General features: G+C 53.8%; 8 protein-coding genes across 8 annotated transcripts; 4 read left to right on the top strand and 4 right to left on the bottom strand.

The window, feature by feature from the left end:
- Nucleotides 1–2,174: 2,174 nt before the first annotated feature.
- Nucleotides 2,175–4,642, bottom strand: NECHADRAFT_47769 (uncharacterized protein; the record flags this gene model as incomplete). The annotated part of the gene is made up of 2 exons (XM_003048429.1): nucleotides 2,175–4,531; nucleotides 4,585–4,642. 2 exons carry the CDS (start codon nucleotides 4,640–4,642, stop codon nucleotides 2,175–2,177), a joined length of 2,415 nt encoding a protein of 804 aa, XP_003048475.1.
- A 1,913-nt stretch (nucleotides 4,643–6,555) lies between these two features.
- On the bottom strand, nucleotides 6,556–8,644 carry NECHADRAFT_47306 (uncharacterized protein; the record flags this gene model as incomplete). Its single annotated transcript, XM_003048430.1, has 4 exons — nucleotides 6,556–7,518; nucleotides 7,575–7,868; nucleotides 7,925–8,547; nucleotides 8,605–8,644. The coding sequence occupies 4 exons, from the start codon at nucleotides 8,642–8,644 to the stop codon at nucleotides 6,556–6,558; spliced, it is 1,920 nt and encodes a 639-aa protein (XP_003048476.1).
- Nucleotides 8,645–10,223: 1,579 nt separating this feature from the next.
- On the top strand, nucleotides 10,224–11,500 carry NECHADRAFT_95676 (uncharacterized protein; the record flags this gene model as incomplete). Its single annotated transcript, XM_003048229.1, has 4 exons — nucleotides 10,224–10,302; nucleotides 10,357–10,430; nucleotides 10,480–10,629; nucleotides 10,682–11,500. The coding sequence occupies 4 exons, from the start codon at nucleotides 10,224–10,226 to the stop codon at nucleotides 11,498–11,500; spliced, it is 1,122 nt and encodes a 373-aa protein (XP_003048275.1).
- Nucleotides 11,501–12,302: 802 nt separating this feature from the next.
- On the top strand, nucleotides 12,303–13,820 carry NECHADRAFT_83951 (uncharacterized protein; the record flags this gene model as incomplete). The annotated part of the gene is made up of 2 exons (XM_003048230.1): nucleotides 12,303–13,133; nucleotides 13,182–13,820. The coding sequence occupies 2 exons, from the start codon at nucleotides 12,303–12,305 to the stop codon at nucleotides 13,818–13,820; spliced, it is 1,470 nt and encodes a 489-aa protein (XP_003048276.1).
- A 272-nt stretch (nucleotides 13,821–14,092) lies between these two features.
- On the bottom strand, nucleotides 14,093–15,340 carry NECHADRAFT_101365 (uncharacterized protein). The gene has a single exon (XM_003048431.1). The coding sequence runs from the start codon at nucleotides 15,246–15,248 to the stop codon at nucleotides 14,349–14,351; it is 900 nt and encodes a 299-aa protein (XP_003048477.1). The 5' UTR covers nucleotides 15,249–15,340; the 3' UTR covers nucleotides 14,093–14,348.
- Nucleotides 15,341–17,298: 1,958 nt separating this feature from the next.
- On the top strand, nucleotides 17,299–18,801 carry NECHADRAFT_95677 (uncharacterized protein; the record flags this gene model as incomplete). Its single annotated transcript, XM_003048231.1, has 4 exons — nucleotides 17,299–17,318; nucleotides 17,360–17,474; nucleotides 17,530–17,544; nucleotides 17,605–18,801. The coding sequence occupies 4 exons, from the start codon at nucleotides 17,299–17,301 to the stop codon at nucleotides 18,799–18,801; spliced, it is 1,347 nt and encodes a 448-aa protein (XP_003048277.1).
- A 505-nt stretch (nucleotides 18,802–19,306) lies between these two features.
- On the top strand, nucleotides 19,307–20,662 carry NECHADRAFT_47465 (uncharacterized protein; the record flags this gene model as incomplete). The annotated part of the gene is made up of 1 exon (XM_003048232.1): nucleotides 19,307–20,662. A coding segment is annotated over one exon (1,356 nt), but the record flags the coding sequence as incomplete, so codon positions are not given.
- A 183-nt stretch (nucleotides 20,663–20,845) lies between these two features.
- NECHADRAFT_71273 (uncharacterized protein) lies at nucleotides 20,846–24,362 on the bottom strand. Its single transcript, XM_003048432.1, has 2 exons — nucleotides 21,752–24,362; nucleotides 20,846–21,700 (listed from the first exon to the last, which is right to left on the bottom strand). Exons 1-2 carry the CDS (start codon nucleotides 24,354–24,356, stop codon nucleotides 21,156–21,158), a joined length of 3,150 nt encoding a protein of 1,049 aa, XP_003048478.1. The 5' UTR covers nucleotides 24,357–24,362; the 3' UTR covers nucleotides 20,846–21,155.
- Between the last annotated feature and the right edge of the window lie 285 nt (nucleotides 24,363–24,647).

The raw sequence follows: 24,647 nt of genomic DNA on the forward strand, positions 1-24,647 counted from the left end.
GGTCCGCGCAACACTTGATTCCCATCCCTTGGGTCGCCGTTACGATCTCGGCGCATCGGCAGATGGATTCAGGGATCGGCGATGGCGGACGACGGTTGCCCAGGAGCTTGGGTCCTGACAATAGCTCAGCATCTTGAGACTCAGCTCTTGAGGGTATACCCACGAGTCGGCCAGGCCGGCAAGGGCCTACTTGAGTCGTCCACGCACGCCCACCCCATCGCAACAGACTTGGGCAAACTCCCAATCTCCGACATGATGAGCCATCTTTTGCCCGTGCCCCCATTGAGCACCCACCACGGAACGATCCCGCTCACATAGTAGTCGTCTAGAAGCGCTCTTTCGTCTTCAAGACGGTGTGTGATTGGAGGGCGGTACCGAGATACAGATGGCTTTGTCGCCTCGCGCCTTGTGTCCCTGTCCCTTGTGGCAAACTTGCAGTTCATGCCGAAGAGCAGTTCGCAACTATGAGCGTTTTCGGATGGGCATTTGGTGCCACAACGCCTTGTTTGCGGAGCCATATTCAACAACTAACACCGGTGAGCTAACATGTAACTTGGCAAGCAAACAAGCATTGGTGCAACCCACGAGATGGGTTTTCGGAAGACTAGACGCAAACTTTTCATCCAACATTTGACGGCTTGAGAGGGAAGACCCAACCAGTTGCTCTAGTACAGCCTCCCAGCTCTTCAGGGGCCTTGGCTTCACAAGAACTCGTTCCCCTGGCACTGGTACCATACAAACTTTTGGCTCTTTGACGCCGTGAAGCCTTCAACAGTCTGGCCCTTGGCCCAGTCTCCTGCCCTTATTGTCTTCCCTTCTAGAAGCAACTGTCGAACTTTCTCGAAAATGGCGTTTATTCTCCACCTCTCCACCAACGTCACTACCTAGACCTCCCCGTATCAAGCCCCGTTCGCCAAAGGCATTCCTGACCTTGTAATGTGCAAACTCTTGAACCGTGCTGGCTTTGTAGTCAATGGCCCACCTTGATGTTCTGGTGTCTCTCGTCTTTACCTTCGTGTCTCGGCAGCGGTGCCGGTTATCAGCTCCGTCCCAAGACGAAGAAGCCAAGAAACTATATTCTTTGTTCCTTCGAGAAGAGGGGGGCCGGGCCAGCTATCCACCAGCATCAGGCGAGAGCACGTCTTACATATTACATACGCACGAGTTAATTCCAGCAGACTAACCCCAGCACATGCATTGAAATGGGAGAAGAGACAAGAAAGAAACCTCTGACCTCAACAATCACATCCTTGGCGCATCCCGTTCACGGCCAGGGACCCACGTGCCACCGTTGCTATCCACCTATGGGAAGACACTCCTCCTAGGAACAAAGCCCGCTGGTCCTTTGAGGCTCTTCACTGCCTCATACCTCGCTTACGCGGAGCATGACAGGTCCCTGGGTCTGCCTCTTTGTGTACGTAACGGAATGAGTAATTCCCCGCCAACCATGGTCATGGGTGTTGGCTCGTGGGTATGCGGCTCCTTTGTTTCAAGACGTTGTCATGCCTGTGTCAAGGATGGATGTTGTTGGAGGGTGCAGATAGCTTACCACCGTCTAGGCATCCAGAGTCGGTGCTTTGGCGCGTGGTATGCCTTGCCCTGAGGTAGGCTATCGTATACCCTGTTGTCCTGTCCATGTGTCCAAAAACGCCATATCACGACAGCCTGTTGGTGACGGCTTCAGCATCCTTCACATGACGAATCGTAATTGATAGCGCCAATGACAACAAGGACGTGGCATGGAAAGACATCACACGAGATATGCAGCCAAGAAATTCGTCAACAGCTGAATTCTGTATTCAAGCTCTCTCTCTCTCTCTTACTGGGGGACCAGATCCAACTACTCATCCACTCTCTTGGCCTCTGCCTCTCTCTCATCTGCTACAGACAAAATCTCAAAACTGTACTGTTGTCCCCCCATGCCGACCTCTTGTCAACTCATTCAAACAACATGCTCAAGCCTTCCTGGCGAGCTTTTCCTCTCTCATGCAATCCATCTCATCCAAAAAAAAAAAAAAAAAAGATAAACGCCAAAGTTATGCAACTGTCTGCTCGTGGTATCGTCCCAAAACACCAGGTACCATCCAACAGAGGCCACCGCACTCTGTGCCTCGAAACGCCTGCATAAGTCATACAGTGATAAGCCATGATGGACTGTAAGCCAATGATCGATACTAATATACTCGTAAATCGAATTCTCCCTTGAAGCCGCCGTTGAGTAGCATACATGCGATGCGGATCCGCTGCGCAGGCATGTCGCTTGCCGTATACGAGTCGACGGGGCTGAGACCCAGAGCGACGCACATGGCGTTTGTGATGGTGTGAACTCCGCAGTCATGGCCGTTATTCTGCAGTGGAGCCTGGTGGACGATCACCTTCCATTCATCCTTAATGAACTTATCCTCCAAAACATCCTTGAGCCATGACACAGCTAGGTTGGTGTAGGCTGGGTTGCCTCGCGAATTCAAAGAGTCCATATGGGCCACAGTCCGCTTTGATGGGCGGACAACAAGCAGCGTCCAGTGAGCGCGCTCGCATATGGGGAGTAGGATGGTGTCGACATCAAGGAAGTTCCTCTTCTCAACTCCGTATCTCCGAAGGGTTCGCTGAGTTCGTGCTACTCCCTGGTCTTGGAGTCTCTTGAAGAAGAATGACGACATGGTCAAACACTTCCGCGTGGCTCTCTTGACATCCTTAATGCCAGCAGCCGAGTTAATGGCTTGGTCGAGCCACATGAGAGATCCGTTAACGATCTCGTCGTTGAGCCACTCTGTAGAAGAAACCACCTTGGCAAAGTCGTGGCGACGCAAATCAACTCCCTCAATCGTCTTTGCGAGGGTAGTTGTAGTGGCGGCACGGAGCGTGTCCTGTGCCCTTGTCTGCCATGATGCAGATACAGGTGTAACAAATGGTTGGATGGGCACCCGTAGTCCACCAGATCGAGCAAGACGTTCCTCAAGCTCCTTTCGAGCCTTTTCCTCGGCCTCTCGCCTCTCTGCCTCGGCTGCTAGGCGTGCCTCTTCGGCAGCCTTCAACGCAGCCTGCTCTTTCTGGAATTCTATTCCCGCCCTTGAATCATCACTAATTTCAAGCAGCTTGAGCGAGGGGAGGGCAAATAGCTCATTGATACGAGCAGTAGGGTCAAGTCCGTCTTTCTCTTCAAGACGACGAAATGTAGGGAGGATACGGTCTTTGGATGGCTCATTGCTTGGGACAGATGGGAGGTTGAGCCATCTACGCGCCCAGGCAGGTCGGTTTTCTTGGAATTCTTCGGAGGGCGCAACTGGCTCTCCTTTTTGGTCGTGTCTGATGCGTTTGGGAACATCAAGTCCCATGTGCGTCCGTTGTCGGGGGCTAAGAGTAGAATCGGTGAAGCGCACAGACTTGGGTGGGCGTGTTATTCCCAGCCGCTTGGGTGTGACTTTGGAAGGGTGCTTCCTTCGGTTTCGCAAAATCGACTTGAGAGATCCCACATCCTTAGCAGTAAGGGGAACCTTGGGTTCAAAGTCGGTGATGTAGGAGTCCTTGATTGCACGATGCTCCTCACTGTCTTCGTAAAAGGTCGATCTGTAGTCTTCGGATGTTATCCGGTCAATAGTCTTCTTGACAATGTCTGTGCGAATGAAGTCGGTCTTTGAGAAGTTGGGGCGAGGGATTTCGGGTGGTGTAAACTCAGGCTGAGGTGGCTCAACCTTTATCGGCTCTCTGGGGGGTTCTTCAACAGAGGGCGTAGTTGGCGCTTCGACAGGCTCCTTAAGCTCATCAAAATCGGGGAAAGACCCCGGGAGTAGAAGATGTGTGTCCAAATCAGTTCGTGGGGGCGGGGGGAAGGTAGCCTGAAGCCTGTCACGATAATCTTTGGAGAGAACGTAGCTTGGGGCTGGAATGTTGCGAATGATGGCCTCGAGGTCAAGTATGATGGTGTTCAGGAAAGCCTGAGATACCATAGATTCGAGTTCGTTGTGCTTCTGCAGGATATCCTTGCAAACGACAGGAAGTGCTGGGGCAGACAAGAAGTTCTTGATCGAGGTCATGTTCTCGATAGCAGTCGGTGAGAGTTTGTAGTCCAGAACGGTAGGAACAGTCTCGTTGCCGTCTCGGATTTTGACAATGATGCCAATTTCGTAGATACTGTCCAGGAATTCGAAAGCCCGCTTGAATTGCAGGGCGAAAAGTTCGCAAAGGTCGTGACCGTCGCCATTACTCAACATGGCACGGTCGCTCGCATTGTCAGCCAGAAAGATGCGCAGGGGTTCCAGTTCTTTGTTCGCGTCCGTCCGACTTCCCTTAGAAAGACAGTCCCAGACTCTGGCGATAGCTCTGACAAAGAGTTTGTACTCGTCCATCAAGGCGCCCAGGCCATCGCGATCAACCCATCGCAATCCATCAACGTCAGGAGCAACATCGCCGCGAGCGGCGCTCTCAGGTTTGCCGTCATCTTGGTCGCTGGTGATCTTGATACGCTTGTTGGTAACTTGTTTGTCGTTTAAATAGGAGCGGAACTCGGCGACTCGATACGACTGAGGATTTACTACAACACGGGTCAGCGCATGCCTGAGAGTCGAGTCAGAGGTGATGGCGTACTGATTCTGCCGATCTTGTCCCCCAGGCCGGAAACGGCCGAATAAATGCTGGATATCATCCTGGTAAGGGATCGGGGGCCTGGTAGAAACCCGAGCATACGGTATGAATTCTGCCAAGCATATCAGTAACGAATCCAACATAATAGAAAGGAAGGAATTACATGGGCCTGCTGGCCAGGTTCCACGTTGGGAACGGTCTCGCCTTCTCGAATAGTAACAATCGGGTGGGAAGTGTCTGTGATGCCGTTGACTGCGGCAACAAGTTCGATTTCGGTGTCTTCGGCGTGGCGCTTGCGGGTTTGGATGCCATTGACAACAACCAAGTTTGAATCGGAAACAGCAGGATTCGCGGGAGGTGCGGGAGTCTTGGGCGCTTTTCGCGATGGGCGAGGCGGAAGATTGAATGGGATGGGAGAGTCGGTGACACCAAATCGGGCGCGAACTGTGGGATCGGCGAGTGTATCGGTGCGAGGTATCGGGCTGTTGATCTGAAGACGACTATTGGGTCGTCTGATACGTCTGGGAGGTGTGATGGGTGGTGGTGTTGGTTCCTGAGGAGCTGGGGGCGCCTGCTTAGAAACAGCCCGAGAGCGACGTTGCTTTGGAAGGATGGGATGATTCCGAAGCCACGCAGGTCTTGGGCAGCCGTTAATGTCAGCGGAGTTGTGGATGACAACGCGAGCGTATGGTGAAAAAGACATCGTGAAGGTGCGACAAAGACAGGCGCAAAAATGGAAAGTGTGAAGTGAAGAGTGTATCAAGAAGTGAAGTGAAGAGAAGTGGAAACTGGTTTGACGAAAGCAGGAGCGAATCCCAAATCAGTGAAGATGATAGAGGATAGCTTCCGAATCGTAGACAAAGCGAGTTTGAAGAGAAGAGAAGATTGTTGGGATGCAGTCGCAGACAGCAATAAAGGCAAGAGCAAACAAAGCTGCAGGTGCTTGACAGTGATTGACAGTGCAATGCAGTGGCGAGAGCAAAAAGTGTAGTGACTCAAACGAGAAGCAGCGAATAAGCCAGAGCGGGTTATCTTACGAGAATTGAAGTTGATTTGGATGCGAAAGCGCAATGATGGTGAATCGAAACTGCGGTTGTGGTTCCTGATGATGAAGGAGAGAGGAGAAGCAGGAGGGGAGGTCGAGGCGCGTCGACCAATTTAGTCTCGCCCGCGCGAGGACGCGCCGACGGGATCAGTCAATAATAATGACGTGTATGATTCGCTGAGCATTTAATGCTCTGGTATTACTCGATTCGGAGACGTTGAGGTCATGGAAGTGGCCATGGCGTGTGTCGTCGGGGCGCTGCAGTCGCTGGAGAGGTCGCTTGTAAGGTGAAAGAATAGCGAAGCTTCAGTGAAGTTTGCGTGTGGTAGTTGCGCAGCACTCGCTGGCAGCTCGGGCGGGGCCAATGTGGCGCTCATGGGCAATTATTATTGGCCCGACTTGAAGAGTCGCGCCAGCCTGAGGTTTCTATTTTTCTATTGGTCAATCATTTGACCCCAGAACGGACAGTACGTACCTGATCTACTGATCTTCGGTCCCTCGCTCTGTCGGGGTCTCCAAGGGAAGTGGTCGTATCCATCTCGTCCAAACATCCATCGCGCACTAGGAGTAGAGGTGAAACTACGTACTGTGTCCCAAGTCCATCAAACTGGGGATCGACACTTGGTAAGGCTGAAACTACAGAAGACTCTTACTTTAGATTCCAATTAGACGGCATCATGCATCCACTGTACATATTCGTCTGTAGGTTAGATGCAAGCCTTTGCTAGGTATGACGATGCATCACGCATGTCCAACCGTCATCCTTCGGGTCAAATGCTCCGTGCTTAACAACGAATAGATTCTAATACATGAATCTGATAGTTATGCTGTTCTTATTTCTTTATCTCCGTAGATGCGTGTAAACATTCACCAGCCAATATCCAAAACCCACCGTCCCTATCCAAGTCTACCATCACCGCCAACTCATCTTACAGTTGCGCCATCGTCTGTCCCAGCTTCTTCGTGCAGAAAGACGAGAAATACTCGTTCAGTGCGTCCACGGTCCCGCTGCCCTCGACGAGGCTAACCACGATGCCCACATAGCCATCTGGCCTGACCACTACCACTCCGCCGCGCTCCTCATCCAAGCCCATCTTGGCATGTGCCTCAGCCTTCGCATTTGGTAGCCGGGAGTCCGATCGGTCGTCGGCGTAAATGTGGTCTCGGTATCGAGAAAGAACTCCAGGCACGTCGCGTGAGATCTCGATGCCGGATCGCTTGGAAGCGAAAATTGTACACAGCGTAAAAAAGCGGCTATGAGGGAGATGCTTCTCGTGATAGGAGACCTTGTCCAGATCCGGTCGCTGGTAGGTCGCGTAGAATGATCGCTGACTTCCGAGGTTGTTGGCAAAGTCTTGGAGTGCCTGGCGCGTCGTCTCGGGAACACCTGCAAAGACAAAGATTCGGAATGCGCCGTTCAGCGGGACCTCCTGTTCTAGATGCACAACATTGGCATCAACCACTCTTGTCACATTCGAGTTGATGAAGAGACGTCCCGTCCGTAGCTTGGTGCCCTTCGGGTGAACCAATGGCGATTGAACTGCGTGCTCAGGCGACCAGTTCAAGGCATTGGGCTTGTAGTACACTCCGTAACCGCTCGTAAACTCGCACGACTCTTTGAATGTCTTGATAAAGTCGTTGTCTTGGCCCTCTTGGTTGCTGCCATGGTTGGCCGAGGCTGCGTGCACTTCATCAGCCGCCGGGGGCCGTTGCGAGAATAGTTTGGCATATCGGTTATCGAAGTCGAGCAAGGACTCGGCGACATGCTTGCGCTCCGTCTCATAGGTCTTCAGGATCTCCTTATCTGCGAAACCAGACTCGACAGCATGGATCTTCCAGGCGAGGTTCTGGGCATCGAGGAAGGCGGTGTTCATGCCTTGGCCAGCCTTGGGCTACTCTAATGTTAGCATCATCATCATCATCATTATAGACTGAGAACGAAACTTACGCTATGGGTATGGCAAGCATCGCCTCCGAGGAACACGCGCTGGTCTAGAGTGTATCGATCCGAGATGCCTTGGCCGATAGGATAAACCGAGTACCATTCCACGCGTTCCCACTCGATGGAGTATGGTTGCATGATCTTCTTGGCTGATTCTTGCACTTGCTCCTCGGTAGCTGTTCGCCTGGGGTTCCAGTCTGGGTCTGTCGAGGATGCAATCTGAATGTAGAGGCGGACCATGTTGTTCTCCCGGGGGATTACCATGATAGAACCGTGCTCGCTGTGGATTGTGCATTTCATCTTGGTAGTTGGTCAGTAATGCAAGAAGTATGGAACATCTAGGGGAGTAAATTCACCTTGATGTCAGGAAAGTCGGTGATCACAACGCCGTCCATGACTCCCCAGACGTGCGCAATGGGGTCCTTATGCTGAACTGCAATGCCAAGCTGGTTCCTGATGAATGACCTCGCACCCTCGCCGCCAAAGAGATACTTGGCATGCAGAGTCTCCTGGGCTGTTCCGTCCACATGTTCCAGCTCGACGGTAACAGGGTACTCGGGGTTTTTCTGCTCATCCGATGTGAAACCCTTGATGGTCCATGGACGTTGAATTTGCACGCCATTCTTCTCCAAGTCTGCGATGAAGACCCGTTCAATCAGACCTTGGTGAAGCAAGGTTGTGAAGGGGTAGCGAGCGTCGATAAAGTCGGGGCAACTCGCCCATGTCCCCGTCCGGACAATGCCGCGTCCTGTTGAAGCAGGGTCCCAGAAAGCAACCTCGTACACGCGGGCAGGGTGGTGAGCCATGATGTCAGACTTGAGGCCCATGTTGCGGAGAAGATCCAGCGAACGTGGTTGGATACCGTCAGCTCGACCTGTCGGTGTTGGCTCGGCTCTGTTGTCAATGTGCTTTATCTTGTAACCCCAGCGGGCAAGACATGTTGAGAGCATGAGGCCAACGGGCCCAGCTCCGACAATGACTAGACGAATTGATGTCAGGTATGAGCACTGTGACCGGTGGGGGTGGGTTCATTTACCAATATCATAGTAGGGCGATCGGTCTGCTTCTGGTGCCATGGTGAATGTGGTATAGAGATATCAGGCTTGTGTAACTAGACGTGAGTAGCCAGGTGTGTTGGATCTGAGTGAGTCGGAGGGACAGGATGGGGTAATATATGCAAGCAACAGATCGCCTCGAGATAGTAGTAGTAGGTTGGCTGTCAGAAACGGTGTGAAGCAGCTCGAAGCGAACCGAGGATTGCTCCCGAGCAGGCAACCGAACAGGCTGGGTTTACCGGGTCGCAGAGACAACGAAATTGATCACGGCATCGAGCTCGGGATGTGGAGAGTGTTTAGGTACGAGGTTGCTGACTCCAGGGACCACTCTCACAGCTGGGCCAGATGGAAGAAGTCTCGGCCTAGGCCTCGGGAAGGCAATCGCTACCGCCGCCATTGCTTGTCTTGTCATCACCTGAACATCAAGGCCAATGACCATGGGTAAAATCCCAGCGCACTTGCCGTAGCCGTTGCCAGCCAGACAGGCGTCATGGGCTCCCACTCTCCTCCGCGGTTTCCAGTGGGGTATCTGGGGGAGACACCGCCGCAGATGCCGTTTTGGGATCCGGGAGTTGACTTCGGGACTGAACCACAGGGACGGCTGTTGTCTCGGGAGCGGATAATTGGGACATGGATGGTTTTTGTTAGTGCATACACTGCTTTAACTCTTGGATTCTATCTTGGACAAACATGCGCTACTGCACAAGTGGCGGAGATGAGGGGCCGGATGGACGCCAAAGAACTCCATGCATGCAACAAGACGACCTCTTCCAATGATACGCCGTACTTTACGCTGACAACCTGGCCCTGTCAATTTCGTGGCTCTAATCTCGTAAAAGGACGGTTACTGTGGTCGGATAAGCGGAGTATCTGCACGATCTGCTGTGCCACATTGACCAAGACTTCGAAGACGGGGTCAGAGATCTCATCTCATCGCTAAACCATCGACGAGACATAGCCTATCAAGCCCAACTGCCTCCTCCCCAAACCCATAAGACGTCTCCAGAGGAATTGCATATCAAGCAACGTAGAAACTCTGAGAGTTCAATTGGATTGGTTTCGCGTAGAGTTGCGTTTCATTTTTCAATTCTCCATCACTCGTTAGCCTACCCTGGAGTCTATCTACCGATTGAGACTTACAACTCTCCTCATCCCACCTCACATGTGCTTCATGTTATCGACATGAAGATATCAAGTGCTTATTTTCTGGGAGGGAGCTCATATTTGATGGCTCAAGACACCCGCAGTAAATTGGTTGGTGGGGGTGAGATCCTAGAGTTGTGCTTGGCAGGCGTCACCCAGATCTCAAGTACGGGCAGCTTCAACGCTTTGAAATAGGAAGGGCACACCTTCCACCCTCGTGATACGCTGTTTCCTCAATCATACGTGCACACATTACACCAAGTTCATTCCGTCTCCCGAGTGACTCTAGCGTAGGAAAGCCTCCAACTAAACAACACCTGCTCACGCCTCAGTTCACATGGCGCCCTCCCAATCCTCACCTCTGGGTCGTAATTCACCCTGCCCCTTTATCGTCCAGTTCCTGTTCCGAGACAGCAGCATTCTGCTCGAAAGAAGTTTCTGGTCCTGTAGCCAGGGAATGGCCAATATCTCACAGCCGTCTTCGTCAAATCCTGGGCACCAACCGGTCGATCCTATCCAAGTGTTTGATGAAAACAGTTAGCATACCGAACGAGGAGATCGTTAAATCACTTCAGCTAACCAGCCTCAAGAATGTCGTAACGTTCTTGTTAGATACTGTGCCCACGTCCCTCGCAATTACCGATACAGCGACGGTATCCGACTCGTGAGTAAACCAAATGCTTGACCGATGAACAGTATCTAACATGGTCCAGGTGTTTCTGGTGCTGAGAGATCACATGGGCGACGAGCATCTCGGGCTCGCGGCAGGCGTACTTTACGAAATGATCGAGGTTGATTGCCAACATTCAGATGATCCAGGTGCCGCGTTCCAACGTTGGAGACACGACCACATGAACAGACATGTGCGGACATGTGCAACATCCTGACCAAAGCTCGCCCTAACAAGCGATACAGGCAGATCTCGAGCTTCCTCACGTCCCGCACCTCACGACGGTCACATCCACAATTATCCCAACTGCCATGCTGACCAAGTGGAGGAAAGAGCACCCCCACCGGTACCAAACGCGGCTCTCTGACTACTCACCTACCCTTGAAAGGTCATCGCTCTTCTCAAGCGGCATACGGACTCGGAAGAGCTGGGTGATAGAGTATACCATGTACGTCTCGTCCCGCAACGGGGGAACACGGCCGTTTCGTCAGATAACTGCCAGTGAATTTCACGAGATGCAATGGAATTCGAAAACCAACTGCCCAGGACGATTCGTTGGAGAGAAGTCGATTGATTTGGGAGAGTTCTTACGGAAAGGAGACATTGGTGAACCGGCAGACGAGAAACATGCGACCACCCCCCGGTTTCCCTTCAGTTCGAGATTATTCAGGGGACGGAGTAAGATGGAGCAGATCACGAACAAGCTTCGTGTTGCCAAAAAGTCTCCCATACGCCTACCGAAGCCTGAGTGGCCCTCGAATCGCCTAGATTATGATGCGACAACCTCTTTCTACGATATGCTCGAGCAGCGATCAAATCACAGAGTCAGTGACTGGGATATACCGAACGCTAATTTTGCGAGAAAGTTTGGCCTGTACACAGACAGCGGGCCGCTGCCCCCTTTCATCAGGGAGCTACCAGTTGCTGAAGATAAAGCAATGGACCTGGCAACTGGCCCAGCGATGAGAGAACTGGTGTGCTCACGTGGATTTCAAGGGCCCTTTACACCACAGCTATGGTTCGATAGCGGCCTGGATTATCGATGGAAATGTGCGTCCTGCTGAGCGTCCATGATGGTCAGGTTGGGATCTATATAAGGCACATGCGACTCATCCTTACGGTGAGACCTCTGCACTCATCTCTCTAAAATTGAAGAACCGATTATTGACGAAGAGTAGAAAGAATGTGGTTACTGTCGATTTTATGTACCCAGATCTTGCCAGTGGCAGAAGTTGCTACCCACCTCTTCGCTGTTTTTGCCAGTTGCCGCCAGCTGGCGGGAGCAGCAACGGATTTTGAACCAAACCAATGGTTTTTTTTCTGGCGAGGACAAATTCTGATTCACTGTCACAAAGCGTGATTTGTTTACATTCATCTTGCCCCATCAGCAGTACCAGTGATTTGCACATTGGGCTTTCTAACCACACCACCTGCTCCGGACTCCAAACTCTTTGCATGATTGCTTCAAGCGGCTTGCATGATTCACTCCGATTAATTGATTTGAATCGAACTGGTCTCTTCAGGCCCTCTCTGGAGGCCGCGGGCCGGACTCGATGCAACACAACAGCCCGACCCAAGACAGGGGCCGGCGTTCTGATCCATCGACCTTTTGCGCGACTCCTCTCCGGGGCGGCTTTCAGTCTTTATCACCAGGAGAAAGGGCTCGCTCCTTATCCCCACGCAAGCGCCTCGTTCAGCAACCGCTTCATATTCGCATGAACCTGACGGAGAGTCAGATGGACAAGATCACCGACGCGTATGCCACCGTTCTACACCACAGCTTGGAAGAGACTGACACTCTGCAGATTCAGTAGTAAAGCCAGCAGCAGCCCATCCAAGTCTGATAGATCCAAGAAAAAGTCTACAATGACGTCGAGGTCAACCCCGCGAAAGCACAAGTCATCAACCTCCCGCTCCGAAGCCCCTCCAAGCTGGGCGCTGAGCGAGGATGACGGCTCTGGGGTGGACTCTACAACCTTTTCCGACCTAATGCCAGGTCGTCACCAAGGTTCCCCTCGGGATATATTCGCTGGTAGTCTCGCTGAGCGTAGGCATAGGGTTCCTCCTCCTCCACTGCAGCTTGGAGTTGGGCGACAGAATGCAAGCGCTCCCCGTCCAGCCGAGATGGAGGACATTCCCGACCCCGTTTCTCCTCTGGGCCAAGGGAGGTATGAGCAATTTCATGTTACTGAAGATGACTCCTCTTCTTTCTACTCGCCAAACATCCCAGATACTGCTCATCCATCGCCTCTGGAGCTTAGGGGCAGCCACCATGCTCGGTCACGATCTCATGTCAATGCTGCCGTCGTCAATGCATACCAAGGCTGGGCTCAAGTGCACCAACACTCGATGATAAAAGAGTCGGCAAGTCACCCGGAGCCCCTCATCAACAGACCCCGACGATCCAAAAGCTCAGGGGACGGTATGCGATTGTCTCGACCTATCGAGGTCCAGCACCCACCGATGCCACAGGTGGCCAACCTCCGAGCCGAGAATGCTCCAAGCACCCCCCTCTTCTCCCCACTGCAGTTGTACTTCAGGGGACCCGACTTTCCCAGTGTGAAGAAGGGTGAAAAGACAATGATTGGCGACAATGGATGGCTTGAGCGTACCGACAAGGGCGTTGATGCGGCCAAAAAGGCACCACAGAAGAAGGTGGGAATACTTGACAGTATCAAGAAGATTGCAAAGGACATGGTAAGTTTGAGACCTCATGGAGAGATTCTGCCACTGACTCGTATGTAGACAGAGTTGCACCACAGCAATCGTCGCACGCACCCTGCTGTTCGAGCCCGTCCAACATCGCGGATGGCTGTCTCTCTAGACTCGAGAGAGCAGAGCCTTCTCTACTGCGAGCTCGAGTTTCACTTGAGCACTGCGTTGAACGATTACATCACGGTGCAGCTAGACAAGGGTCGCTTGGTTCCAGATAAGCTCAAAAAGGTAGCTGATGCCTGGCAGAGCAAGGGCCGTCCCAAGATTGTTGGGTTTCGGTACGACCTCGAGACGCAGCTCGAGCTGATCAATTTGCACGTCGACGACTTTCGCTTCTATGGCCGTCGACAGGCCGACCCCGTCGAGATCAGCGGGCTTTTGCATACTATGAAGGTTAACGCGCGAGCCATGAGCATCCGCACTTTTTGCCAGCCCGACTCGGTGATTGCGAAGCAGCTGGTGGATGCGCAATCACTGTTCAAGATGCTTGGCATTTCGGATGCGCAGCAAATGGCACTGGCCGAGATTGCGCAGTTCTTCAAAGTGATTGTCGAACGGGAGATGGATCGTCGTGACCATCGTGAGCTGCAGGGGGGACGAGACAGGGCCTCACACGCTCATGGTGATTCCCAGTGGACAATGAACGCGGAGAGACGAGTCAATGGCTGAGTCTTGCTAATGGTATCAATTGGAGACATCAACTTAGTTTCGGGAAGTTTTGAGGATGGAGGATCATAGTTTCTTGCTCATGGACACCAAACTAGGCGAGGATAAGGGGAAATTGGGAAACTGGGAAAGTAGGCAAGTGGATGGATGCTAGGATGGTAGAGATAGAGTTTGGGGATCTGTATGATTGTTGTATGAGTTCTTTAATATCAAGTGTACAACCAGAAAGAAGTTGCATTCTGATCCATGTGAGCCACAGAAAGCGCGAAGACGGATCGCGGAATAACGTATCAATTCAAAAGATAAAGTACAGGTATGTAGATAGCATCAAATCATTCCTCATTAGATGTTCTTCAAGTAAACGTATTCTCCGTGTGTCCTTAGAGGGAGGGAACTGTTCTAGTTACCCAACCAAGAGATTTGAAATAGTTTTAACATTGGATGGTTAACAATCAGCCGTAGAGTCATAAGTAGTCGTTAAAAGAAAGAGCCCGTCAACGTGGCAAAAGGAGAGGATACAAGAGAGAGAAACTATTGCCGGTACCGCGGAGCGTCCTCACTCCTGCGCCGCTGGGGCTGTCGGTCGTCGTAGCGGGGGTCGTCATAGACAAAGTCATACTCTTCGTCATCGTTTGCGGGTAGCGCTCTGCCGCGATCATACCGGTCACGGCTGCGGGAATCACGATCCCTGTCGCCAGATCTCCGGCGATCGTACCGCGGCATCTCCTCCTCCCGCACGTAGCTGCGCTCACGTTCCCAGTCGAGCTGGCGACGACGGTCTCGGTCCCTCGAGTCCTCGACACGGTTGGCGAGGGCATTGGCGCCGAGACCACCGGCCACGGCACCGAGGATGGTAGAAACAAGACGAGTACGATTCTCATTATCGTCATCGTATCCTCGTGTCTTGTGCTTGTGACGGGTAGCCGCATCAGAAGCCTCCCGGGCGACGAGGCCACCTACGACAGCGCCGAGGAGACCAGCTCCGATGCCAGTGGCCGAGTTGGAGAAGTTATCTTCAACAGCGCCACGAGCACGGGAGAGAGGACTCTGCGAGCGCCCACGCCCGCGAGAACGGCTGTCGCGACGACGGTCGTCGTCATAGTCTTCTTGGGAGGAGGTAACGGAGCCAGGGCGGGAGCGGGAACGGGATCGCCGGATCATTGTGGTATTGGGAGGAGGGACGGAGCGGGTACGGGCCTGATTCGGGGGAGGCTCAAGGGTCATGCGATCGCGGGGAGGACCAGCGCCGTACTGCTCATCGAGGCGTGAAGTCGAGGCGTAAGGGGGAGCTCCTGGAGGAGGAGGGGGTCCCTGACCTTGAGCGCCTGGGTTGTTGGGGTTGGGAGCCGGGGCGCCACCCGAGTAGTTGTCAGGTGAAAAGTCGCGGCGACGACGAGAAGCGTACTCTTCGTACTCGTAATAATTTGACATTTCAGATTTTTCAGATCTTTTTGCTTTGTTGCTGTGGGTAAAAGTCGATGGTTGGATGAGATGGAGGAAAAAGATACGTCAGTGTTTCGTTTGTAGTGGTTGAAAATGAAGGGAGATGTCGTGGGTGGCTGGACAGAGGAGGAGGAGTCAAGTTCAGTCAGCGCTTAATATGGAGGGCCGACGTCAGCTGGAGCCCAGACAAAGAAAGAAAGGGCCACCTGCAGGGTTGAGCTTGGAAGTTGAATCTGATGATGGAGACAATTGTTTTTTTCAAGTAATTCTTGCGAGTGAGGCTGGCTGTTTATGGATGGTCGTTTTAACAAAGTTGAGACAATGCCGAGAGACAATGTATAGAGTTATAGATTTCTACAACGGTCACGACAAGGTTTCGCACAGCCACGGAACGACTGAGCACGTGGTGATGGTTCTTTTCGCAGCTTGGCAAGCTATCCAAGAGAAAGGCTCTCGTTGGGCACGAGGCGCATCGTTGGGCGCTCTGATGGAAGAGCTCAGAAGATGGAGATACAAGACTGTATCGGCGAGGCCGATGACGTAGGCACGTCACGCTCTCTGCCCCGCGTGTGGCGAAGCTAACGGGTTGCACAGCCCCATGTCATCAGCCTCATCTTGTCTCTTTCAAAAGAGAAAAGATGGCTGCGGAAGAAGCAATTCTCCGAACATCTCGTCACTTTTTTGATTGCTTTTCCCGGTTACGAGAGCGACGCCTCCCGACACCGACACGGCATCCTTGCTGCCTTAGTCTCTCGTTTAGCGGTACCTGCTTTGCGGTAGTCTTGTTACATTTTGCAGCCTCTGCCGACGTCTGAATGCCCAACCTTGTCTTACACGTACAAAACAATCCGGGGCAAGAAGAGTGAGGCTCACTCCGTGTCGGGAGCTAATTGGGAGGAGTGCAAGACCCGCAATGGAGAGGCCATCGATCCACGGACGCGGATGCGGATGCGGATACTGATGAGACGGGGGACTGGCATGTTGCTGGTTTTACTGCTCTGTCGTTGTTCCCGTCCCGTTGGACAGGTAATGTGGTAATCCATCACATCCCTACTACCAGGCATATCCAAGGAGCATTCACAGTGGGCCTAGGACGTGTCTCGTCCGAACCGTTCAGTTCGGATGAGACGCTGTTGGTTTCAACATTTTACTCTAATCATACTGTAGGAACCGGGTTATATGGCAAACATGTTTCATTTCACGATTGCCTCACATATGGAGACTTGCTTGCTACGAGGTTTCACACTCTAAAACAATTCCATATTCTCTCCCATGGGTATTTATCTGCTCGACTCAATTCTCTGCCCAGCCCTTTGCTCATATCCTTTCACCGATCTCACCGCTCACGTCGCAAAAACTCTTCATCGTCCCCTGTCCCAGTGGTAGGATCGCGGTATTCTCATTGCTTTTGTCCCGTCCCCTGTCCCGGGCGGCTAGATCAGTTGCTTTCGCGTCTCCGTCACCCCCTTGTTTGCTTTTTTACCCGCCCTGCTGCTCCGATGCTAATGCCGGAGCACAGGCACGGGCACAGGCACAGGCACAGGCACAGGGCCACAGGACTGCGATATCCCACGTCGGGTCATGCGTCCCGCCAGCCCTGGCGCTTCGACGTGTCCCGTAAGGCTTTAATATACTGCATCAGTTGATCCTTACATTCACCGCTATCCAAGACGTGGCACAATTTCTACCTGACGACGTCTTGCAATATGTGATGTGGGGAGGTTGAGACGAGGAGAGGAGAGGAGAAAAAATCTGTAATACGTACGGAGAGGGTGACTCCTGTTTAGCGAGACGAGCTTGACCGGGCCTCACAGAGCTATGGATGGCCCATGACCCTTCCCCGGCTAGGCCCTTGGCTGCCCACGGGACTGGAGTGTGAGCGAGTATATTATATCTTTTGCTCGCTCGTGAAGGGGAATTGCTGCTAGAGCTTCTCATCATCGTCTCTACTCCAACTTAGATACAATGGCGATGCCGAGTCCAGCATACGAAACGTTCCCAGCGGGACGGATGACGAACCAACACCTACACCTAGACTATGACCCAGAGAAACCCCCCGTCTCTCCAACCGGAACGGGTTGCCTTTCAGGCGATGACAGCGCAGACTCGGTCGCGGAACCAGAGCGCTGGAACAGCACACGGATTAATGCCTACCGCTATTACGTGACCAACATATCCTTTCTAATAATGGGCATGAATGATGGATGTCTTGGTGTAAGTGTCCCTGGATGAACCTGTATCGCCGTTTCTTTAACTGACTGTGTTATAGGCTCTTTTGCCATACGTGAGTTGATATAACCCCCTGACCACCACCAACACTCTCACCAACAAGCCAACCCTTTAGATCGAGACCTACTACTCCATCGACTACACCACTGTGTCGACCTTGTTCGTCGTGCCCTTTGCGGGCTACATCGTCGCCGCCCTCGTCAACAACTGGATTCACTACACCGTTGGCCAACGCGGCGCCGCCTTCATCGGACCCATCACCCGCCTCCTCGCCTACCTCCCAATGGCCCTCCACCCGTCGTTCCCCGTGCTGCCCTGCGTCATGATGTTTACTGGATTCGGAAACGGTGTGCAGGACAGCGCCTATAACGCCTGGATCGGAAACATGCACCACGCCAACGAACTGCTCGGCTTCCTCCACGGATCCTACGGCGTCGGGGCCACCATCAGCCCCCTGATCGCGTCCGCCATGATAACGGAAGCTAACCTGGAATGGTACACCTTCTTCTACATCATGATCGGTTTGACATTCGTCGAGTTCATCATCGGCACAACCGCATTCTGGGGCGCGACGGGCGACGAGTACAAGCGACGCATGCACTCTCAGCAGGGCAAGAGCCGCGTGACGACGCTCATGGCCGTCAAGGAGCCCGTAACCTGGATAGTCGCCATCTTCCTGCTGGGTTACGTGGCGGCAGAGGTCAGTCTCGGCGGTTGGATCGTCACCTTCATGTTGCGGGTCCGGCACGCCAAGCCCTTCCTCGCGGGCCTCACCGTGACTCTTTTCTGGCTGGGCCTCACGCTGGGCCGTGTCGTGCTCGGGTTCGTGACGGAGCGCATCGGTGAGAAGCTGGCCATCACCATCTACCTGGCCCTCTCCATTCTCCTCGAGCTACTGTACTGGCTGGTTCCAGACTTTGTAGCTTCGGTAATCTTTGTGATGCTCCTTGGTTTCTTCCTAGGACCTCTGTTCCCTGCTGCGATTGTTGCAGCGACAAAGCTGCTTCCGACCGACTACCACATTAGTGCGCTTGGGTTCGCATCTGCTGTCGGAGGAGGCGGCGCTGCCATCGGCCCCTTTGCAGTTGGAGCCATCGCTCAACAGACTGGTGTTCAAGTCTTGCAACCTATCGTCCTCGGAATACTAGCCTTCATCATCGCAGTATGGACGCTTCTTCCGGGAGGATTCAGAAAGGGCGGACTTGAGATGGCTCGGGAGCAAAAGCTCAAGCCCGGGGGGAACGTGAGGGAGATCTGGTCATGGATCAGAATGAAAGCCGCGAGAGCTGGACGACCACGAGCTTTGCCATGATGACATGATCAGTTTCTAAGATACGAATGAATGACTTATTAGACAAGGATTATAGACGGCGGGATCATCACAGGATAGGGATCAACGGACACTGGGCAACATGGGGATCAATGGATACTGGACACGGATTAACGGATAGACTCATAAAGGTAGCAGCAGCAATGGATACCTACCAAGCAATAAGCTAAGCTAGTAATTCGGACATTGAAAAACCGAGCCTAAATAGTTTGTCCATCCAGTGAGATATCGTGTGTTGTAATGTTTCCCCCCGGAACCGGATGAGGGGTTGTCAGTAGCGCGATCACTATCTTATCAATCAACCCCGTTGCTAAACTTTTGGTAGAGGGAGGGGAAAAGCAGGACCTAAACCACCACTAGAACTCGACCACCAGCGCACCACGACGCTCTCTTTCCTGCATATACCGGACACCAATTCGAAATTTACTCTGAGGCATTCACTCAGCCACTGTTAATATCTCAATCGTCCAAACTTCGAGGCCCCCGGCTGCCCATCATGACGTCGCCGACCTCGGCCCGCATCATCGCCCTCCCACCCTTCAAACCCGACCTCCACGAACGCGCCTGGGCCTCGATCCCTCACCCGACGCTGCCCCTCCTCGCGACCGCCCACTCCAAGGCCGTCACCGTATTCTCCCTGTCTACAGCCTCGGCTCACAGCACCCTCACCGGCGGCCACACCCGCTCCGTCCGCTCGGCGGCATGGAAGCCTCATCTCCCCCCGCACCGGCTGTGCCTCGTCACGGGCAGCTTCGACTCGACGGCCGGTATCTGGCGATGGGATGGTGATGAGGCGGCGCAGCAGGGTGGTGAGCTAGAGGTTGAGGTGACACAGCGCGACGTGCGGAGGAAAAACGACGACGATAGCGACGACGACTCACCTGGTGACAAGGACTGGGAGTTTACGCTGGTGCTGGAGGGTCATGACTCGGAGATCAAGTCGTGCGCTTTTAACCCTTCGGGTACTTACCTGGCGACCTGCTCACGCGACAAGTCGGTCTGGATCTGGGAAGACATTGGCGCCTCTGAGGCTGATGACGAGTGGGAGACGATCGCCGTCCTCAACGAGCACGAGGGAGACGTCAAAGCTGTGGCATGGTGTCCGGACCTGCCCGGCCGCAACGCCAGACGCAGCTACTCATCCGACGTGCTCGCTAGTGCTAGCTACGACAACACGGTGCGCATCTGGCGCGAGGACGGAGATGCGGAGTGGGTGTGCGTCGCCGTCCTCGAGGGCCACGAGGGCACAGTCTGGGGAATCCAATGGGAATCTCGTCCACGACCAGGAGATCTCTTCCCACGACTACTCACTTTCTCTGCCGACGGAACGATTCGCGTGTGGACGCTACAGCAAGAGGAGGACAATGAGGATGGTACAGGCACAGGTTCGAGGAGTGCCCTGGGAGGCATCCCCAACACGATGCGTCGGTCCCTGCGGGAGGAGTGGACATGCACAGCCATCCTTCCAAAGGCGCATACCCGCGACATCTACTCGGTAACCTGGAGCGCGCAGACGGGACTCGTGGCGAGCACCGGAAGCGACGGCGTCGTGGCGCTGTACACGGAGGATGACTCGGGCGGAGATATCCCGGGGAAGGACAACTCGACCAACGCCGAGGAAGTCCAACAATCTTCGGCATCTACATCTGCACCTGCATCTGCATCATGGAGATTGCTCACGACCCACCCCGGAGCTCACGGCCCCTACGAGGTCAACCACATTACTTGGTGTCGGAGATACGATGCCGGATCCGAGCGTCGCGGCGAGGAGGAGATGTTGGTTACTACGGGCGATGACGGGATAGTGCGGCCGTGGCAGGTTGAGGTCGATGCGCCAAGGTAGCAGTGCATCTATCAATCCAAGACAGTTAAAAAAGAAATATTCACACGCACAATAAATAAATTAACATGCATATCAATCAACTCCCGAGGTTCCGTCGTCAAGAGATATATCCTTGTTTGTATCATATCATGTATATCATATCATGAATCGCCGGTATATCCCAAAACAGCAACGTAGTGTAATGTAGCTCAATCGCACAAAAAAAAGATGTCATGCCTTGTCGTTCGTTCCAAAGGCCCATAATGCTAATGGAAACCCAGGGCGCAAATGTCTGTGTCCTTCATCTAGGAGGGTATGATACAAGTGGTTTACATGAAGAGTTTAGCTTGCTTGCTTACTCCCCAGATCCAACGGCTTTTGTTGTAGTTGTTGTAGTTGCTTCTTCCCTCCCAAACGATTAGTGTCCATGTATAATAGCCCATTCATCCATCCAGTACCAATCCCATTCAGTTTACCTCCCCATAACCTGTCCTGCTAATGTCCATTTCTTTCTTTACTCGCCCTTGAGCTTGTCCTGCTTCACAGTGAAAGCCATCTTGAGGAACTCCTGCTCCTCCTTGTTGTGCACCGACTTGAGACCAGTGGCCACCGACGCGCTGGGGTTGCGGCCGGCGTACATGACGTGCTTGCGGTTGTGGTGCTCAGTGTTGTTGAGCAGGGTCTCAATACGGGGCTGAGTGAAGCTCCAGGCACCAGCGTTGAGAGGCTCCTCCTGGGCCCAGACGATGGTCTTGGCGTTGGGGTACTGGTCAAGGTTCTCCTTGAGTTGTTGCCAGGGGAAGGGGTTCAGCTGCTCAATGCGGGTGAAGGCGACGTTGTCGATGTTGTTCTCGGAACGGTACTTGTGGAGAGCAGCCCAGACCTGACCACTGCAGAGAATGACTCGGTCAATCTCCTCACGAGGCTTGAGAACGCCGGTCTCGTGCTCAGGGTCGGGGATGATCCACTGGAAGCCAGCGTTCTCACCAGTGAACTCCTCAATGTTGCTGCGGGCCAGAGGGTGTCGGAGCAGGGACTTGGAGAAGAAGATAACGAGGGCTAATCAGAGTTAGTACAAGTCGTAGATAAGAAAGGAATAGGTCAACTCACGCTTTCGGTACTGTCGGTGCATCTGTCGGCGAAGAATGTGGAACAAGTTGGCGGGAGAGGTCATGTAGGCAATCTGCATGTTGCAGTCCTGGTGTTGGCGCACGAGCTTCTCACCAGTAGGGAACTCTCGGGGATCCTCGTTGCTGAGCTGGAGGTATCGCTCGAGACGACCGGAAGAGTGCTCAGGGCCCTGGCCATCATAACCGTGGGGCAGAGACATGACGAGACCAGTTCGCTGCATCCACTTGACCTCACCGGAGGCGATGAACTGGTCAATGATGCACTGAGCGTTGTTGGCAAAGTCACCGAACTGAGCCTCCCACATGACGAGGGCATGGGGAGAGGACAGAGAGTAACCGTACTCGAAGCCAAGAGCACCGAACTCACTCAGGGACGAGTTGGAGATGACAAACTTGCCCTGGTCCTTGCTCAGGTGCTGGAGGGGAGTGTAGGTATCCTCGGTCTCCTGGTCGTGGAAGACAGCATGGCGCTGAGAGAAAGTACCACGCTCGACATCCTGACCGGAGACACGGACATGGTAACCCTCAGTGACGAGAGAACCAAAGGCAAGAGCCTCAGCAGTGGACATGTCGATGTTCTTACCCTCAACAACAGACTTGGTTCGGTTGGTGAGAATTCGCTTCAGGTTGCGGTGAACCTGGAAGCCCTCGGGAACGCTTCCAATAGCCTCACCAATATGCTCCAGAGTCTGGGGCTTGACAGCGGTCTCGTTGGTGGCGAGGACCTCGGTGGCAAGCTCCTTGGGAGACTTGAAGCCGTTCCAAGCAGAGGTGGTCCATTCCTTGGAGGTGGGAGTGTAGTCCTTGGACTTGGTGAAGCTCTCCTCGAGCATGCCCCAAACCCACTGCTTGTGCTCATCAATGTCCTCCTTGGTGAAGGAACCCTCCTCGATCAGCTTATCGACGTAGATGTCGATTTGGGGCTCCTTGCCAGTGATGCGCTTGTACATGAGAGGCTGGGTGAAGGAAGGCTGATCGGTCTCGTTGTGGCCGTGCTTTCGGTAGCAGTTGAGGTCAATGACGACATCGTGCTGGAACTCGGCGCGCCAATCGGCGGCAAGCTGGCAGACGAAGTTGACAGCCTCGACATCATCGGCGTTGACGTGGAAGACGGGGGCATCGATGGCCTTGGCGATATCCGTGCAGTAGGCGGTAGAGCGGGCGAATCGAGGGTCGGTGGTGAAACCAATCTGGTTGTTGACGACGAGATGGATGGTACCGCCGGTAGAGAAGGCAGGGAGAGAGTGGAAGCCGAGACACTCGTAGACGATACCCTGAGCAGCAAAAGCAGCATCACCGTGGAGCAGAACGCTCATGGCGGTGCGGTGAGTCGACTCGTCGTTGTTGTAGTGCTGAATAGCGCGGGTCTTGCCCAGGACGACGGGGTCCTCGGCCTCCAGATGCGAAGGGTTGGCGACCAGAGAGAGCTGGACACGCTTACCAGAAGGAGTAGGTCGCTCGAAGTTCATACCGAGATGGTACTTGACATCACCAGAGCCCTCATCCTCGGCACCTGTCGTACCAGCGAACTCGCTGAAGATGGACTCGTTGGGTTTTCGGACGACGTTGGAGAGAACGTTGAGACGACCACGATGGGGCATACCAATGACAATATCCTTCACACCATAGTCGACGCTGCGGTCAATGAGAGCCTTCATACCGGGAACAAGGGTTTCGCAACCCTCAAGACCGAATCGCTTGTCGTTGGGGTACTTGGTGGCCAGGAAAGACTCGAAGCTGGAACTCCAGATGAGACGGTCCAGAACACGGCGCTTCTCGTCAACCGAGTACTTGAAGGGGGTAGGGACCTCGAGACGCTCGCGAAGCCAGTCGCACTTCTCACGGTCAGGAATGTGGATGAACTCGACACCGAAGGAGCCGCAGTAGATTCTCTCGCAAGCATCAACGATCTCACGGAGGGTCATCTTCTCGCGACCATCGCGCTTGAAGCGAGGCAGGATACCGGGGCCAAGGGTGTACTCGGTGTCAAGATCCTTCTCGGTGAATTGGTAGTGCTCGAGGGTCAGCTCCTTGGGCTTGATGTTGGCAAAGCCCTTGGCGTCATTGGTACCTCGAATGCCGAGGGGATCGATCTTTGCGGTGTGGTGACCACGGGCCTGGTAGGCGCGGACGAGAAGCTGGACCTTGAGATGGTTGGTGACATCGGAGCCAGACTCGAGGCCGCCAGAGAGACGGGGAACACCACCGGTCATGTTAGGGACCAGGTTAGGAGGAGGCTGGAAGGCCTGGGAGATGGGCATCTCGCCGCTCTCCATGTTCTTGAAGTAGATCTGCCACGAGACGTGGACGCTCTCCGGGTCCTGTCTCCACTGCATGTACATCTCGTCGATGTAGCTGGCGGTGCTCCCGGAGAGGAAGTTATCGTTGGGGTCGGGAGGCGACGAGGTGGCGCTGGTCGCATAGCCGCGACGAGCAGCGAGGGCCAGAGGCCGGCGGGAGGCAGCAAGCTTCCATGATGAAGTGCGAGCCGAGACGGTCGAGATGGAGGCCGAAGACGAGGCAGCGGAGCATCTAGCACCGCGGAGGAGCTGAGAGCTAGCTCTGCAGAGCGAATTCCTCAACATGATGGGCGAGTAGTCTAGTGTGGTGGAGGAACGAGGACAGGTCAAGGGGGGCGGGCTGAAGAACTAGAGGATATCGATGGGAAGCATCCCCCGGCAGCTCTAGATGGCGACACAAAGGAACGGCGGAGTAAGTCGTTGCGGACGGTTAGTTCCCAGCTCAGACGGAACGGGAGAGAGGAATTGGAGGGGGAGCAGAGAGGATAGTGCGGGAGGAGGAGTATTATGTCAAAAACAGAGAAACAGGAACAGGAATGAAACTGGAGGGACCCAGCGGGAGAAGAAATTGTGACC

This window comes from Fusarium vanettenii (assembly GCF_000151355.1).
Source record: "Fusarium vanettenii 77-13-4 chromosome 8 genomic scaffold NECHAsca_11_chr8_3_0, whole genome shotgun sequence".
NCBI lineage: Eukaryota > Fungi > Ascomycota > Sordariomycetes > Hypocreales > Nectriaceae > Fusarium > Fusarium vanettenii.

Coding starts and splice junctions, on each gene's coding strand:
- NECHADRAFT_101365 (XM_003048431.1), bottom strand. CDS start 15,248: ATGTCAAATTATTACGAGTACGAAGAGTACGCTTCTCGTCGTCGCCGC.
- NECHADRAFT_71273 (XM_003048432.1), bottom strand. CDS start 24,356: ATGTTGAGGAATTCGCTCTGCAGAGCTAGCTCTCAGCTCCTCCGCGGT. Junction 21,701..21,751: donor GCACCGACAGTACCGAAAGC/GTGAGTTGACCT, acceptor AACTCTGATTAG/CCCTCGTTATCTTCTTCTCC.